Below are 18,357 nucleotides of genomic sequence, written 5' to 3' on the forward strand. Positions count from 1 at the left end.
TAATATATGAGGGACACTTGGAATTTCCATATACTTTATGAAAACAATTATTTAAAAATCCCAAGCTTCCAGTAGGACCCATGAAGTTCTAAAATAAAATTCTTTGCAGAAGACTTACAAATACATTTAAACTGTTCAAATATCTTACTGACAGAGTTGTGCTTCATTCCTGGCTGATTATGCAAAATACCATTCACTTCCATGGCTTTTACTGTCAACTATATGTTGATGGCTTCCACATCTACACTACAGCAAAGATAGAATCCAGTTGTTCATTAGGCACATCCATCTGGATAACACACCAGAAAATCAAACCTAATAGGCTTCAAACCGAGCTTATCTTTGCTCTAAACTGCTTCTCCTAACATAATGTTACTATCTATTCATTCATGCAAGAAATTCACCCTAGGCAACCCCTATTCCTTTATCCCCACAGCCTTAGTATCTCTCTTATTTAATTCTCTATTGTAGAACCACTTTCCAGGGTAAGTTCTTATTATCTTTTGCCTAGACTACTGCAGTAGTGTCCTGACTCATCTGCTAGCTTCCAATCTCAGCGTCATCTAATCTATACTCCATTCCACCAACATAATGATCTATCAAAAAATGACATTCTGGCCATATCCTTGTCTTGTAAATTTGGAATAAGTTTCTGTTTCAAGTATTCTTTGGTTACAAACAACAGACACAGACTCCAGTTAATTTAAGCCCCCCAAAAGGGGGGTTAATTTGTTAGAAGAATATTAGTATTACATTAACAGAAATTAAGGAAAAGCTAAATAACCAGGGATCTTTGTCTGTAACTCATGGTCAATGTGGGGAGTGTTAGTATCTGAATGACCCAGCTCTGTCTGCTTTGTATACCAGTCCTTTCACTCAAGATTCAGGAGCGAGTGCTTGGCTCAGCTTATGTCATGTGCAATATCTCTGGGAAGTGGTGTGGGTGAAGAGCTATAATTGATGGTCTCACTAGGACTTTGCAAATTGGGAGAAGAGTAGATCCCCCCAAAAAGACTATGTGCTGTTACTTAAAGAAAAAAGAATTGCTGGGAGAGCAAAAACAACTGACTCATATAGTCTGTTTCTCAGTCTAGAAATTCTGCTGTCTACTTTACATGGCAAATATGCTACTTACTGTTTAAGATTCAACTGAAATGGCATTTCCTTAGTGTTTTTTTCCCTTAATATCACCAGGAAGGATTGACTACTCCTTTCTTTGCTCCCTTGTTATACTTTCTACACATCCCAGTAATAACACTTATCAAGGCTTATTGCAATTATTTCTTTACACGTTGGCTTCTCTGGCTATACTGTGTTGGTCTTTAAGGATTAGGATCTCGTTTCATTAATCTATGTATCCTGAGAATATAGCACAGTGTCTGAAATACATTTTGAGTTGAACATACGTTTTCTTGAGTAAAAGAATGAGTGCATACAACTAACTTTCCTCAAAGCACTGTACTGCTAGAAGCACACTAAGAGATTGAGACAGTAGGCTTATTTCTTATTATTGAGTACCTCTTGTGAAATGAAGCACTAATTAAAATTTTTTATTTGCTCTAGAAAGAACTCTTTTGCATTTCCCATTGTTTCCTGTTTAAATGTATTGAAATTAGAATTCTGATGTGAAGAGAAAACTTTGTTCTTATATGTACAACTTTATCTCCCTAATAACTTTTTTCTGTTAGCTCTTTTCCAATGTAGTCTTTTGCTACCCTCTTTGCCTTCATGCATTTTCCTTCATGTTTTTCCCTTTTTTGGTTTCTTTTGGGGTTTTGTCATTATGAAGTTTGAATAGCTCCTCCCCAGTCTACATGGAGACAAAGAATTGGCAACACAATCTCCATAGGAGGCCCTTGAACCAGAGTGGAGATAGGGTGGAAAGTGAAATGAGGCTTTTGTTAGGGCCTCTTTTTCTCTTCCTTCCAGGCTCAAATGGATGCATAGTCTTGGCCCATTAGAAGTTTTCTTTGGTGCTTGATTATTTAGGCCAAATATCCTCTCCAGGCTGTCTTAATCTACGAATGCACACTACATAAATCACGATATCATGCAGTTCTCTGTGGAGAAATAAGAAATGGAAAAAGATGTTGAAATTGCTTTTGCAAGAAAAGTAAAAAAAAAAAAAACAAAAAAAAACCAAGAGGAAAGTGGAGCCCAAAGTACCTGTTCACTTGTAATGAGAGGTTAGAAGGCCTTGAGCAAAATTTCCAAAAGTCTGGACCTGGGCCCAGCATCTTCTGCTATTGTCAGTTGATAAGCTTTTACAAAGTCCTCTTTTCCATTTCATGGATCTGTTAAGTTTTTAATTTTCCTTTCAATTTTCTCTGCAATATATAATTAGAGACCAAATCTACATTAATTGGTAAACTTCCATAGAAGAGAGGTGTTTCACTTGCGTGTTTTTATAATATACAACCAATCAGTGGAAAACCCCATGATTCTTCCCTGAATTTCTACCCCCACCTCCCATCCCCTTCCCCATACTCCTTCCATCTCAGGAATCCCTGGGTTGGAAAAGGATTTGGAAAGATTATCCAAATAATATCATGGGCTAAGTCCAGACTTCAGACAGAAGGGCCAGGTGAATATGTAGACAGAAAGGCAGGATGGGCCAGGGAAGTGCTCACTGAGCTTGGTGTTTAACAGTCCTCATTGGCCATGTCACCTTGCTCAGTCACTGGAGCCTCGATCCTGCATTTCTAATACCTAAAATAGGGATAATAGCTATACTGTTTGCCATCACAGACTGTTGCAAGGGTCATATGAGATTACACACACACACACAAATACACAAATATACCTTCCATATGATGTACACATATACATGTCTATATACTGGCAGATATGGTAATTATGTGTAAAATCCTCCAGTCTCTTTCAGCAGCTTAACCCAAAGACAAATGCATCTTGTAGTCAAAAAATTTTCTTTAGTCTTATTGAAATTCCTTATTATAAAATTTGAACGAACAGAATGAAGTAGAAATAGAAGAAGGTAGCTTCAAATAATTAATTGATGGCCCAATGTGTGAGGAAAAAGTGCTGGGTTTTCAGCAAGTTTCTCCCTACCCCTTCTTTGCTATCCCCACCAGTCCTTATCACCTTCCAAGATCATACTAGATCTCTGGTCAAGATGAAGGGATCAAACTCCAACCCTCAAAGGTAAGTTAATATTACTCAAGCGATCTCACCAAAGAATATTTACTACCAAAGAAAATTTTTGCAGACTCCATAATTCAAAATATTAAATCTTTAGTATTAAGATTTAAGCCAACCAGCTAAATTAATTGTTTTCAGCAAGCTCACCTTCCTGTTCTCTCTCCTTTCTCTCTCTCTCTCTATATATATTTCTGTCTCTGTCTCTATCTCTTAGAATACTTTGAAGTACATTGAAAAAGGAACTATATCATGTCACAACAAAACTATAGATCAGGGAAAGTGGTTTTGGTAGGAGGTGATATTACCTCTTTCAAGTTTACATTTTGCATATTTAAATATACCTGGAAGTGCCAATTGTAAACATGATGACAAGCTCCACTGTCCATTTTCACAGCTTCTAGCTAAAATCATGTTTCAGTGAGGTTATTTGGTAAACCTCATTCTTCTCAAGGTAAAATCAGAAAGCTGCTGATTTCCCCCATTGTTCCTTGCGCAATGGATGTAGTAAGAATAATTATAAGAAGAGGGACTACAGCACTTTTCTTCTTACCTAAATTGTACCTCATTTAAGGGGCTTTTGGGTTAAGCTTGGGGAGGGTGTGGCACGGTGGACTCTAACCTTTCTAGCCATACATGCACTGCACCCAAAATTTTTAAAGGAGCATCCCCATGTATATGTACTGCTATCGTTAGCTAATATCTCAAACCAGCCACTTGTTGGAGGTCCATCTTGTGAACTTTTTTGATGTGTCTAAATCAGGGTTTATCAACAATGATATTATTGCCATTTTGGGCTAGACAATTTTTTGGTGTGCGTTCTGTCCTGTGCCTTCTAGGATGTTTAGGAGCATCCCTATCTTCTACCTGCTAGCCGCCAATAGCATCTCCCCAGTCAGGACAATAAAACTGTCTCCAGACCTGCTAAACTTATTCTGAGAGGCAAAATCATCCCCTTTTGAGAACCACTGCTTTAAAGAAATACATTAGTAGTAGAATTTGTGACAAATATGTCACTTTCAATATGAAGATTTTTTGCTTGTTTTTGCAGGGATTTTTAAAAGCTTTTGTCAATTTAAAAGGTTAAAGCAAGATACTATAATCAGTAGATACACTTACCAGACACTGGTAAAATGAAGTATTTAACCATGTGCTATAAACACATGGGTTAGGGCATCCTTGTCAATCCCTCTCACTACAGAGTTCCCATTCTTACATCAGGATATGGGCTATGTTGATGTGGATGTCAGAGATAGCCCATCCAAGGATAGAGGGAGAGAGGTTCTTGTATGCCAACTCCTTTAGGGAATATTTAAAGGCTGGTTCCAAAAGCTCCATGACATTGGTCTGAACAATGACCTTTTGGATATGGCCCCAAAAGCACAGGCAACAAAAGCAAAAATAGACAAATGAAATTATATCAAGCTAAAAATTTTCTGCATGACCAAGAAAACAATCAACAGAATGAAGAGATAACCTGTGGGTTGAGAGAATATATTTACAAATAATACAACTGATAAAGAGTTAAAATTCCTTATTATTAGTATAATATCCAAAATATACTTTTAAAAACCCTCAAACAACTAACTGGATAGCGAGAAAACAGCTCTATTAAAAAATAGTCAAAAAACTCCTCAACAGACATTTCTCAAAAGAAAAGACACCAAATGGCCAACAGATACATGAAAAAATGTTCAACATTTCTAATCATCAAGGAAATTCAAATTAAAAATGTAATGAAATATCACCTCACTATTGTTAGAATGGTTATTATCAAAAGGACAAAGGATAACAAGTGCTGGGGAGGATTTGGAGAAAAGGGAATTTTACACTGTTGGTGGGAATGTACAGCCATTATAGAAAATAGTATGGAGGGTCCTCAAAAAGTTAAAGATAGAACTGCCATATGATCCAGCAATCCTATTACTTGATATATATTCAAAGGATATGAAATTAGTATGTTGAAGAGATATCTGCACTCCTAGGTTTATTGTAGCATTATTCACAAAAAGCAAGACATGGAATCAATCTAAGTGTCTGTTGATGGATGAATGGATTAAAAAATGTGTTCTTTACACACAATTTAGCCTTGAAAAAGAAGAAAATTCTGTCATTTGCAACAACACGGATGAACCTGGAGGACATTATGTTAAATGAGATAAGCCAGGCAGAGAAAGACACATACTGCATGACCTCACTTATATGTAGAATCTAAAATAATTGAACTCATAGAAGGAGACAGTAGAATGGTGGTTATCAGGGTCTGGGGAATGAGGGGATTGGAGAGATGTTTCTCAAAGGATGAAAAATTTCAGTTTGACAGGAAAAATAAGTTCAAGAGATCTGTTGTACATTACGGAGACTATCGTTAATAACAATATACAGTCAGCTCTCCATATCCATTGGTTTCACATCTATGGATTCAACCTTGGATTGAAAATATTTGAAAAACAAAGCCAATAAAAATAACAATACAGCAATAATACAAATAAAAAGCAATATAGTATAATAACTATTTATGTAATATTTGCATTGTGTTAGGTATTATAAGTAATCTAGAGATCATTTAAAGTATACAAGAGGATGTGTGGTAGGTTATTATGCAAATACTACACTGTTTTATACAAGGGACTTGAACATCCACAGATTTGGGTATCTGCATCAGGTCCTAGAACCAATCCTCCACGGATACCAAGGGACAACTGTATAGTGTACTCAAAAATTGTTAAGAGAGTAGATTTTAAGTATTCTGACCAAAAAAAAAAAAAAAAAGATAAGTATGTGAGGTAATGAATATTTCTATTAGTTTCATTTGGCCATTCCACAATGTATATATACATATTTTGAAACACCAACTTGTATGGCATAAATTATACAATATTTAATTGTCTATTAAAAATAAATGAAATAAAATCTGCTTCTGGGCTGGGGGAGTGTGTTAATTCTTCAATACTTCTGGCTTGTTATGCTGTGGGTTGGGAGGGGGGTGGAAGTTAGCTCTGCCCAGTAAATACTTCACATAGTTGGAGTTCCAGTCATTTGTACCAAAATAGTAAGGATGGTGGGAATATGGGTTGGGGGGACAACAGTCTCTGCTGCAATCCTACTAATGAACTGAAGGAATTGGATGACAGAGAGAGGCTGAAGATGTATGAGAACTAAGAGGTAAGGATAATAAGAGGGCAGACTAAAAATCATAAATGAAAGAATTATCTGGGAACAGTATGAGATCTTATCTTATGAGTCTGGAAGGAAGATGAAAAGATGGCTGCAAATGTAGACAGGTTAATGAGTTTGATGACAGGAGAATGTGGGATTAACAGTTGGTATCTTTGTTTTCTTGGCAACCTTTGGGAGAAGTTCATTTCTAGAAAGCAAGGACATGAATTAGAAAAGCAAGGAGATTTGTAATAATCAGTAAGGGAAAGCAAAGACAAATTAAAGAAATATGAGCAACACTTAAGAGAGCAACTAAGAAAAAAAACCCAAAATTCATGTTAGCACCAATCATATGGTATAGTACATCGTTTATAGTAGTACTCAGTAGAGAAGGTACAAGGTTAAAAATGAAAGTTGCAGGATTGATTCATTTAGTGACTTAATATGTATTGAGAGCCTACTATGTTTTATCTCCAGCTCGTACACTGTTCTAGGAGCTGGAGATTAAACAATTAACAGAATAGAAAAAAATTCTCTGACCTTGTAGAGCTTACCTTCTGGAGGGGAAATGCATAAAATATACAAGACCAATGAATAAAATTATGGTATATTAGTGGTAAGTACAAAGAATGAAAATAAGGAGTGCTAGGTAGGGTAGAAGAAAAGTTTTCATTTCAGTTAGGGACTGTAGGAAAGACCTCTTTGAGAAGGTGTCATTAAAAAGAAAAGACAAGAAAGAGATGAAGCCATGTGGGATATCTGGGAAAGGATGTTCCAGGAAGATGGGACAGTAAGTGTGAAGGTGCTAAGACAGGAGTGTCCCTTCCATGTCTGAGGAATGGCAAGAAACCTTGTGTGATGACTGGACTAATATAAGCATGGGGTAAAATGCTATAAATTAACATCAGAGAGATAACAAGATTGGGGGTCCTTGGATAGGGTCTTATAGCCCATGGCTTTTATGTTGATTCAGGATTGGAAGTTTAAGGTTAAGATTAAGTATGAGGACTAGGCAAGGGAAAGGGTTGAAAAAGTTAGTGAAAGCATATTTCAAATGATCATTGATTGGGAAGGGAAAGAACTGAGTCCAAGAGTGAGAAGATAAATTAGGGACATTATGAAGAATGGGACAAAAATCGGGAGAGAATGAAAGCATAGAAGACATATTGTATATACTTAAAGTATACAACTTGGTGTTTTGATGTACATATACATTGTGAAATAATCAGCACAATCAAGCTTGTGCACATATAGATCACCTCACATAGTTTCCATTTTCTCTTTCTTCTCCCTCTATTACTCTCTCTCTCTCTTTATGTCTTCCTTTCTTTCTTTCTTTTTTGGTGAGCACTTTTAAAATCTACCCTCTTTGAATGCTGCAGAAGATACACGTGTGATAAGGATGGAAACAGGTCCATGGGAATTGGATGTGAAGAGGTCATCGGCATACGCAGGCGGGAATGTAGACAATACTTTGCAGTTTAGTGACTCGGTAGATAGTGCAGAAGTGGAACCGGTAGGTATTGGATTGAAAAGACAAGGGTATTATGAATAGTTACACCAAGATGATATAGAATTTAAAGAAGAGAGAGAGACTAACACTGGTTTACAGCCCAAGAGGAAGATGCCAGAAGAAAGCAACACAATAAAGATATAAAGGTGTGAGTTGAGTAGAACATGGAGCAAGGTCAGGGAACAAGTCGAAGGGTCAAAATTATGAAATAGCTTTGGAGAAGAAGACCCTCATTTTATAGAAAAATAACTGAGGATCAGAGAAGTAAATGGTGAACTCAGGGTCACAGAGGCAATTAAACAGTAGCTTGGGGACCAGAGTCCAGGTTTTCTGATTGCCAAGACAGGTCTTTTTCACTGGTCCACTAAGACACTCTTGCTGAATCATCGTCTGCTGGTTACTTATCCTTAATCCAAAGGGAGTTACTGCAGTTAATGGATAAACACAGTATAGCAAAGCCCACAGTAAATGCACAGCTCCACAGAAACACTAAAGACATCTTGACCTTTGAGTTTCCTTTCCAACTCTTTCTCCCCACTGCTTGTTAGCACTGTGTGTTGACTCTTCTTGACTGTAAACTGCCTTTCCACTGAAGGTTTCCACATTGAGGCTAAGTAGGGACTCAGGTGGAGAGAACTAAGGTCACCCTCAGGGAATTTCCAGATGAATTAGGCTCCACTAAGCCTTGAAATGAAGATACTTCTGGTTGGTAAATGGAGTACAGATGGGAAATCAAGCCCGTGTGTGACCAGGCATGATTTACAGCAACTGTTATTGATATGACAGATCCTGGGAGGCAGCCTGGCGAGAGCCTGGATTTCAGTTGCAGTGGAAATAGGTGAAATGAATAATTGTGTTTTTGACTTTTGAATTTCCTACACCTTGCCAGTAGTTATTGCAGCCATAATTTGGGCCATATATATTCCAGGGAGGTTTTTGATTTAAGAATCTAGATTTTTTTTTTAAGGGACAAGCAATATTCAATGTATCTCTGTGTATAAGATTTTATGCAGATATTTTGATGACGCAAAGTTTTTACTTTATATGAAATATTATAAATTTTTAACTCGAGGAATAATAATCATCTATTTCTAACACTTGGGCAAACATTGAAATTCTTGATTAATGTTTAACTGCAAGACATATACTCAGTTCAAGTAAAGGATCAGTTTCAGGGTTCAGGCTGGGGTGTTTTGGTGGTTAGAATTCAAGCTTGAAGGAGAAGGCCCCAAGGCCAAGGGTATTGGATATAACAGAAGGTGGGAGCTGTACCCGACATCCAGAGAATGTGGACCGGATATAAGATCTTGATCTTATCTTACTTTACTACAGAAATTTGGATGGAGAGGCAGTATTTCTCTCAAAGAGAAGTTGACCTAGGAGCTTATTTCGCTAGGAATCACAACATGTTGGAAGGTACTCGATTCAAAAGAGCCATTTTCCAAGGGCAATACTGTAGAAATTTTGGTTGTTGTGAAGACAGAGATGATGGCTGTGTCACTCAGTTCTATGAGGTGAATGCATTGTGTTACTGTGATAAATTCTGTGAAAGGGAAAATTCTGATTGCTGTCCTGATTACAAATCCTTTTGCCATGAAGAGAAAGAATGGCCTGCTCACACACAGCCCTGGTATCCAGAAGGTAGGCTTTGGGAATGTGTTTAAGTATCATCCTAGTTCATAACAACAAAAGCTGAAAAACTGTCTCTTTTTCTTCTTTTTTTTCCCCTTCTTTCCATGAAATGAAAATGATTATTATGATTGCTAAGATAATTTTTTTTGCATTGCTGAAGTGCTTTGGTTTGGATGCAGGGTGCCTGTGTCATACCAGGACCTTCAGGAAAGTTCTGATCTGACAGCCTCAGTACGGGTCTAGATTCTGCTTTGAACACTCATTCAGCTTATGTAAGGATTATTTAAAACTCTTCTCTTCCCTCCCTCCCTCCCTCCCTTCCTTCCTTCCTCCTTCCTTCCAAATGTATTGACATCAGGACTCTCAAGGCTTTTTGAGTGTAACCTCTTAGAGACTCTCATGAAAGTTCTAAGCCTGATCATCTGCAAGTTTACTTATTATTTTGTGGGGCTAATGGAGCCCCTAGCATTAGAATATGTGGTATATTGATGCCATTAAAACCAGGGCAAAATCAAAGTAAAGTCAGTTACCATTCCTGCCTAAGTAATACCAAATAGATTTTTCATGTCCATTTTTTGTTTCGTTTCGCCAGTCTGGGACTTTTAAAATAATCAAGAAGAAAGAAGGGCTTCATATAGAGGAGTTGAAAACTCTAAGGTTGAGTGGATAAATATAACATAAGGAGAATGGTGTGTTTCTTATATTGGTCTACTTATAGGAGGATGGCTATTGACTTTGAATAATTGATATAACCAAGCTCTGGAACAAAAACAACAAAACAAAACTCTACAACTACATTTAGATGAGGCGTTATTTTTCTGTCTCCCATTTTATCAAATTTCCTCAGCAGAAATTCAGGGCTAATCAGAGGTCTGTCACACGACTGTAAATGAATGATAAGGACTAGAAATTACAGTTAGAAGAGAATTTAGGATAAACTAGGCACTTGGAATCTTTATTTCAAAATCCATATCTCATTCAAAAATCCAGATACCATTGCCCTCATTCTCAATAATATCATCTTAATGTTTGTATAATTAAGGAAATGTTTCTTTAAAACACATATGTATTATTTAAAATTTTCCACAGAATTGCCATTTATTCTAGGCCTTTTCATTTTACCAATAAACAGTTCAGCAAATATTTAGTTAATCCCACAAGTTGGAAGATACTATAGCAGAAATGGGAGATCTAGTCATTCATCAAAAATTATTCCTGAGTATTTCTGCTGTGCCAGGCATTGTGCTTGGTGCTGGGGCAACAACAGAGAAAGAAAAAAGACAAGGTCTTATTAATGTGAAAATCACAGTCAAGCTGTGGGAGAGGGGTGGAAGATATTTAACAAATTTGCTGTACAATTGCAAATTGTGATAAATTCTCTGAAGGAAACATTTAGGGTGCTGTGAGAAAGTGTAACAGAATATAACATTGATACGTAAAATACTATAACATTAGCCTGGGTGGGAGGGTCAGTCAGGGAAGAATTTGAGCTGAGACTTGAGGAATGAGGTGACAGAAGAGTGTTGCAGACCTGAGTGAGGAGGCTGGAATGGCCCAGGACCTGGAAGAACCCACTGGAAGAAGCCACTGTGTCTGGAGGGCTAGGGAGAATGTGAGATAAGCTTTGAGAAGTGGGTAGAGGTCATATTATGTCACACCTCACAGGCCATGTTAGGGACTTGGCAGTTGATTTTGTTGTGAGGACTCATGGAAAGACATTAAGTAGGATTAGGGCTGGCTTCTTGTATGTGCTGCCAGTGCAGTCACAAAGGACCCTGTGCTCAGAAGAGTCCCATGCTTGGTTTAATGCTCTGATGTTGCTATCTTGACATTTTTTTTTTTTTTGAGACAGAGTCTCACTTTGTTGCCCAGGCTAGAGTGAATGCCGTGGTGTCAGCCTAGCTCACAGCAACCTCAAACTCCTGGGCTCAAGTGATCCTCCTGCCTCAGCCTCTTGAATAGCTGGGACTACAGGCATGCACCACCATACCCAGATAATATTTTCTCTATATATTTTTAGTTGTCCAGCTAATTTCTTTCTATTTTTAGTAGAGACAGTGTCTCACTCTTGCTCAGGCTGGTCTCAAACTCCTGACCTCGAGCGATCCTCCCACCTCGTCCTCCCAGAGTGCTAGGATTACAGGCGTGAGCCACCGGGCCCTGCCTTATCTTGGCATTCTTAATCATTTTTGAAAAACAGCCCCACATTTTAATTTTCCACTTGGCCCCACAAATTACATAGCTGGTGCTGGGGTAGAGAAGTTACATTTTCATTTTTTAAAAATCATGCTGAAAGACAGACTTGGTGGTAGGAAAAGTAAAAGTAGAAAATAAGGTAGTAGAGGATTGGAGTGGGCTAGAATGTGCTTCTTAAGTTGTGGTGGTGAATGTCTACCTTTTTATACCTTTTTATCTTTTCAATCTCTCATGGCAATACTTCTGCAAAATAAAAATCATGTGCTAAAATGGGGACATCAACTTGCTATGAAAGTTTCTATACATCTGCTCTTACTTTTCATACTTAATTCTTCATAGACCAGTAGCAAATATTTCTCAGGCCTGAGCTGGTCTATGGTACACTTTGAGCAGTACTGGAGGATGAGCAAAGAGAGCTGCTTGGGCTAGTTGTGTAGCAGTGTAGACTACTGCTATGTGGGGTAAAAGTAGAAACTTCCTAAGACATGGTCTTGCTCTTGAGAACTTTATAGATAAGAAAGAGACATAGGAGATAATTTAGGTAAAATGAGGCAAGAGCTATGGGAGACATGTACTCAATATGGTGGAACTTAGGACGTTATAACTGAGTCATAAAAGATGATTGTGTGTTATTTAGGGGATAAGATTAGGGGGAATAGGTTTGAGTAGCTGAGAATGTAGTATGTGCAGAATGAGTTTATAAGAAACTGTATGTTTTGACTTCATTAATTAGGTAGGTGGGAAAAAATGTAAAGAAGGATTAGATCAGGGAGAGTCTTGGCTGTCAATCTAAGAGGCTTACGTGTTAGAGGTCTCAAACAGGCATCCTGTCAGTCTGAATATGTGGTTTGTTTGACCCATATAGACAGTATTTTTTAAAAAATTAAATGTTAGATTTTTTTTCTTCCCATCTCTGGGCAGAGAGGCTTGGGTAAATTAAAGTCTATTCAGGGCACACTATTATCACTGGTCCATAAAGGCTTCTGTCTTATTTATGGATTTCTTTCCCTTCCCTCCCTTGTTTTCTTCTTTCCTTCCTTCTTTTATCCTTTCTTCCGTCCTCTCTCCTTTCTTTCTTCCTTCTCTTCTTTTTTCTTCCTTTCTTTCCTTTGATGTCTATGATCCATTTGCATCTTTCTCTATAGCTAATCTGCCCTTGTTTTATTTTTACGTACCATTTTGAAGCATGTAGTCTTGGTTTTTGTGTTTGAATATTTAATTTATATAGACCATATTATGCTAGAGACCTTATTCTGTTTCTTCCTTTTTCAGACAGCATCATGTTTTAAGTATCTGCGCATGTCTCCAAATGTATGCCTAGTCTATGGCTTTTGGCTGATGCTCAGTTCTCTGTGATGTTCCCTCATCTCATTTACCTACCTGTTCCCTCCATGGTGGGTGGACACCTCGGTTGCCTTCAGTTCTCTGCTAATATAAAGAAGTCCATGATGAACAGCCTCATGAATATCTTTTTATAGACGAGACTGGGATTGCTGGGTCCAGGGTATGCATTCATTTAATTTAAGTCCTTCCAGATGACTCTCAGGAACTGCATCAGTTTATAGTCCCCCAGGAACTATTTAAAAACCCATTTACCCCAGATCTTTAACACTTGGTATTATACAGCTTTGTTACTTTTACTTATATGGCCACTAAAATATGATTTCATTGTCATTTTCATTTGCATTTCTCTGATTCCTAATGGGTTAGAGCTTCTTCTCATACACTGCTTAAGTATTTGGCTTTCTTCTTCCCATGACTTACTTTTTTCTACCTATAGCCTTTTAATATGTCTTAACATCTGGCACAGTAAGTCAACTTATAACTTATTTGTCCTCCTTTTTCAAGGTTGACCGATTACATGTAGACATTTAATCTTCCATAACAGATTTTGAATAAGTTTATCTAATTCCTCAAAAACTCCAGCTAAAATTTTGATTATAATTATGTAAAATTTATAGATTTTATTTGAAAATAATTGAACTATGTAATATGAAGACATTTCATCCAAGAGTATAGTATATCTCTCCACTTACTTTGATTTTTAAAAATGTCCTTAAATAGATTTAATATTTTTTCTCCATAGTGGTCTTATATACTCTTTGTTTATACCTGGATACTTTAAGATTTATTTTGAATTGCATATTTTTTATAAACATCATATTATAGTTGGTTATTATTGTTGTAGATAAATGCTATTTATTCATGAAAGTTCGTATACTATCTGGCAACTTTTCTCAACCCTCTTATTAGAAATGAAAATGGATTTCTTTATCACGGTAAAGATTTCCACACTTAAACCCCAAAGTAAGCATACATAATGGAAAAATTGTAGATGTATTTCTTTTAAGACTAGTAACAAAACATGGATGTCTATTATATTTGCTAGTACTTAACAAGGAGTTCCTTGTTAACGCTTTAAGAGAAAAAATTAAAATGAAACATGCTGAAGAAAAGAGATAAAACCCTTATTATTTGCAGACAATATGATAATCTACATAGAAAAATAAAACCAACAGGAAATAGCATTAATAAGAATTAGAAACATTTAAAAGTCCAGACTTTTAGCTACTCTTGAAAAGTTGCAAGATCTGGCAATTCAGGGTCCCTGGGTCTTACATGACAACCATCAGCTGGAAATAAGTTGGGGATGTCACCTTTTGGTAATACATGTATTTTCCATTTTGCCACAAACCCCACCCCTTGCTATTTTCTCTCTAACCCACTTTCTCTCATTTTCTGCCAGAGGTCAGTCTTTCTGTAGTTTCTGTCAATGGCGTTCCTCATTGTTGTTCAATATACAACTTGCACAACTGTATGGGGATATCCTAGGCCACTTACTGTCATATTTATTTTGGGTTTGAAATAAGGGGATTTCCTTGAAAATGTAAGCAAATCAAAGGTGTATTTTGGTTGAACTGCTCTATTTTGTCATATTAGTATGATCATTGAAAAAATTGGTGAAGTTAAATAACATGAAAATAATATATATCAGTAACATGATGATAATATATAAGGCATCATAAAGAGCCCTATGCCTAGGATTAGTTGGGGATCATATTCTTGTTTGAAGTGCAGTTTCTAATAGTGACAAGATTGGGCCTTGCAGTCAAGGGAAATTCCTTGCACACTATAGATGCTTAATTAGTAGACCTCTCTGTAGCATACTCCGAGTAGCATGCTTTTTACTGGCTTACTGAACCTACTATTCCTCCCTCCTACAAGCTAAGATTTATTGGTACTTAACCATGGAGCCAACTATTCTAAGCACCTTTTGGGTATTAACTTATGTATTCTTTCATTTCACCTGTTTAATAGGATAATTACTTTATATCAATTATGTAGAAAACTTCTTGAGAGTAAGTATGGTGGCTTATTTATTGTGTAAAAATTACAAGGCCATGAAGAGGGAGTTGCTTAGTAAATACTGGTTGAATTTGGATTGAATTGCGACCTAGAGAATTTTTATTTTGTCAAATTCTTTGTTAAATTAAATATTAATTTTATTCCTACATGATTCTAAAGAGTAAAAATATTTTCAAAAGTACAATTTTTCCTACATCAAGTAGTTTTAAAAGGTATTTGTAAAGTATTATTGTTTATCCATAGTTTCAATGAGCAATTCTTACATTCTTTTGGAAGTTGGCACCTTAACCGGAGTAATTGATAGTATTTAAAGCTTATTAGATATCCATCATTGTGGTAAGCCTTGAGACTGATAAGAAAAGAGTCTTTTAAAGTCCTAGGCCTCTAGAAACTTATGCTCTATGTGGGTAAGAAGACTTAAGTATGTGAAAAAATTAGAAACCATTGCAAGTGAGTAATACGCCACATGCGGATTGAGTATGGACAATACTATTACTCTACAATCTCAACTGGAAAGTTGAGTACATTACAATGGTTAATACCTATTTAATAAATACTCTGTACCAGATAAAATTGTATCAGATTGATGACAACTCTAGTTAACATACACATTTTTAACACATAGGATATTTTGGCTGGATTCACTATGTCATTAGAGACCAAGTTCCATCTAGCTTTCTGCTCCAGCATTGCTAGAATAGGGCCTTGTATTCAGGGTCCAGTTTGGCTCCTTCTGCTCCAAAAATCGTATTTGAGACTCACTCAATAAAACTGAGAAAGGCGGGTATGGTTTCCACGTTTGAAGGAGACATTCTACAGAAGAGAAGAGCACCTCTGCTCCTATCTCTTTCGACAAAACATAATTGCATGGCCATGCCAACCGTGGAGAGAGGCTGAGCACCAAAGTTTTGTTTTATTTTGTTTTGTTTTGTTTTGCTCAGTGGTGTGTTAATATTAATGTTCCTAGCTGTGAATGGGGTTCTGCTACCAAAAAAATAGTAGGAAATGATATTGGGAACAATCAGTAGTCTCTGCCAAAAATCAAGAACGTAGAATAATCTAAAAACACAGTGACTATCTAGATGTCTGCACTTTTTTGAAAGCTCTTTTATCAATTTAATATTAGCTTGAGTCTTAGTATCATAGTATAGGCTGTAGTGTTTTTAATGTGCTAAAATGTATTTGAGATTTTCTTATTTGAGAAATATAGCCCATTCAAAAAAGAAGTTGCTACTTCTTCAATATTCACTTTTGCTTGACAACTAGAATTTTGTTAAGACTAATTTAGGGCCATATTTTAGGTAGAACTTACGTTCCAGATATAGGTTTTACTCCATTCATTATAGAGGGAAGCAATTAATCATTTTATTTAGTGGCAAAAAGTTCACATGGGACTATAATTGCTCTCACAAAGATAATTTTTTTCTTTTGTTTTCTCTTGCTTTTGAAAGTAGCTGCTTGAAAAGAGTTCCACACAACATTTAAAAATGTGGAAAATTAACTAAAATAAAAAGACAATGGTATTTTATTTGTACTATTTTTTCATGAATAAAAGAACTTTCCTTTGAGATGCTATGCTTTTCATTTGCTGACCTATTAGATATTATTTTTCAAGGATCTAGTTATGTGGTATTGTCTAATTCTTTTTATTGTGCTTGTACTAAGAACTCTTTAAATCAATGACTTGAAACTGTGTACTTTATCTTAAGGATTAAAAAATATGTCCCTTTTGTATAAATTGGAAGTCGAGTATATTGGTAAATATCTTCCTTCTCTGTTTTTCTTTTACCCATATCTGAAAGTAACATGCAGTTACTGGAGAACTTCAAATGTCAGATACGGAAAATCCCTGACGGAGTTTGAAACAGCCAGAGTGGATTTTCTAGACATAATCTTTTGGTGTAGCAGATATTAAGGAAAGACTCTAGTATACCATCTGTTGTGAACAGACTTAAGTTAATTTGATTATGTACAATATGTTTGCATTGGTAAAAAAAATGTATGTAAGCCACTGACATGTCTGAATTGGATAAGGGTTATTTACTCCTTCACAACCTCCTTAACCATATTATAATGAAGATAAATCAGAGTCCAAACTCTGCCACACATACTGACAGTTACAAAAATATGACACAAACTAATTCATACAACTTCTGTAAGCTTTATGAAGTCTCAACTTCCTGGCTTTTTAGGTGTTCCCATATGTACATTGCATGAAAAATTTATTGGAGGTACATATGATAATATTACAGAGGTAGGACTCTGTTACCCTTACAGTGGGTATCAGGGAATGACAAATCTTCCTACCCAGACGGCTGGACAAAGGACACAGGACATAGATGAATCCTGGGGTCCCAGGTCTAAGAGTACAGGTTTATGACCATAGGAGATACATATAAACTGTACAAGAGTGAGACGTGACTTTGAAATATTTTAGCTAAACATAAATTAAGCACTATTAATTTAACCAAGGACAGCTGATTACTTATCTCCAGTATGCTGATTAACAAGCCACTGATTTTACCAAGGAAAGCCCAATTCTGACATTTATTATACTAATCCTCTCGTGTTGGTCCAATATGGATAATGAAAGTACTTGTAGCAGGTGCCCTGAAGTCTGGCCTTTCAGAATGAATGTTACTGACCACCCCTGGGGTGTGGATTCCTGATTAGAGCAAGCAGCTGCCTTTCCTGCAGAGAGGTACAGACCAGCACAGACTTTTATAACACACTGTGATGAAGTATTTTACAATAAATTACAGATATCATATGATCATTTTTCCTCAATGAATAAGACCAACAATTTCACTCTCTAAATATATGATTTGCTTAATTTTGCATTAAAGACTGCTAAAGTTACAAAACTCCCTTAATTTCAGCAGTCATTAATTTTTGTTTTGTTTTATTTTATTCTTCTTCTTATTTTTTGGTCAAGATGCTATGTTTGTATCCAATTTACTTACTTACCCTGAGGTTCTTCAGACATATGTAACTAGGAAATAAGCTACCAAACAGGAATTCTCTCATCTCTCCACCATCACAGTTTTCAGCCTACCTCCATCTGGGTTGCAGCTAACATTGAAGCTATTCCCTATCTTGAGCTCTGAATCCCATCTTCTCTTGTCTTCTCAAGATCTTCACCCTTACAGTTCTCTCTCTCTCTTTTTGTCTCTTTCTCTCAGCATCACTTTTTCCCTTCTCTCCTGATTGACCATCAATTTACAAGATATGTTTTTGTCTCTCCAAAGTTAAAAAAAAGGTCTCCTTTGACTTCATGTCCTTAACCAGCTACCGTCCCATTTCCTTCTTCCCTTTCCTGGCAAAATATCTGAAAG

At 36.4% G+C, this 18,357-nt stretch overlaps 1 protein-coding gene across 3 annotated transcripts in view; it reads left to right on the top strand.

Moving 5' to 3' along the window:
• Positions 1–8,971: 8,971 nt before the first annotated feature.
• Positions 8,972–18,357, top strand: part of TINAG (tubulointerstitial nephritis antigen) — an 80,770-nt gene continuing 71,384 nt past the window's right edge. Inside the window, exon 1 of one of the 3 annotated variants that reach the window (XM_045543776.1) lies at positions 8,972–9,469. In XM_045543776.1, the coding sequence (XP_045399732.1) occupies positions 9,115–9,469 (355 nt within the window). In that variant the 5' untranslated portion in view covers positions 8,972–9,114. The remainder of the gene's footprint in view (positions 9,470–18,357) is intronic. The other 2 variants (XM_045543777.1, XM_045543778.1) reach the window with 2 other exon arrangements.

This window comes from Lemur catta, chromosome 2 (assembly GCF_020740605.2).
Source record: "Lemur catta isolate mLemCat1 chromosome 2, mLemCat1.pri, whole genome shotgun sequence".
Lineage (NCBI taxonomy): Eukaryota > Metazoa > Chordata > Mammalia > Primates > Lemuridae > Lemur > Lemur catta.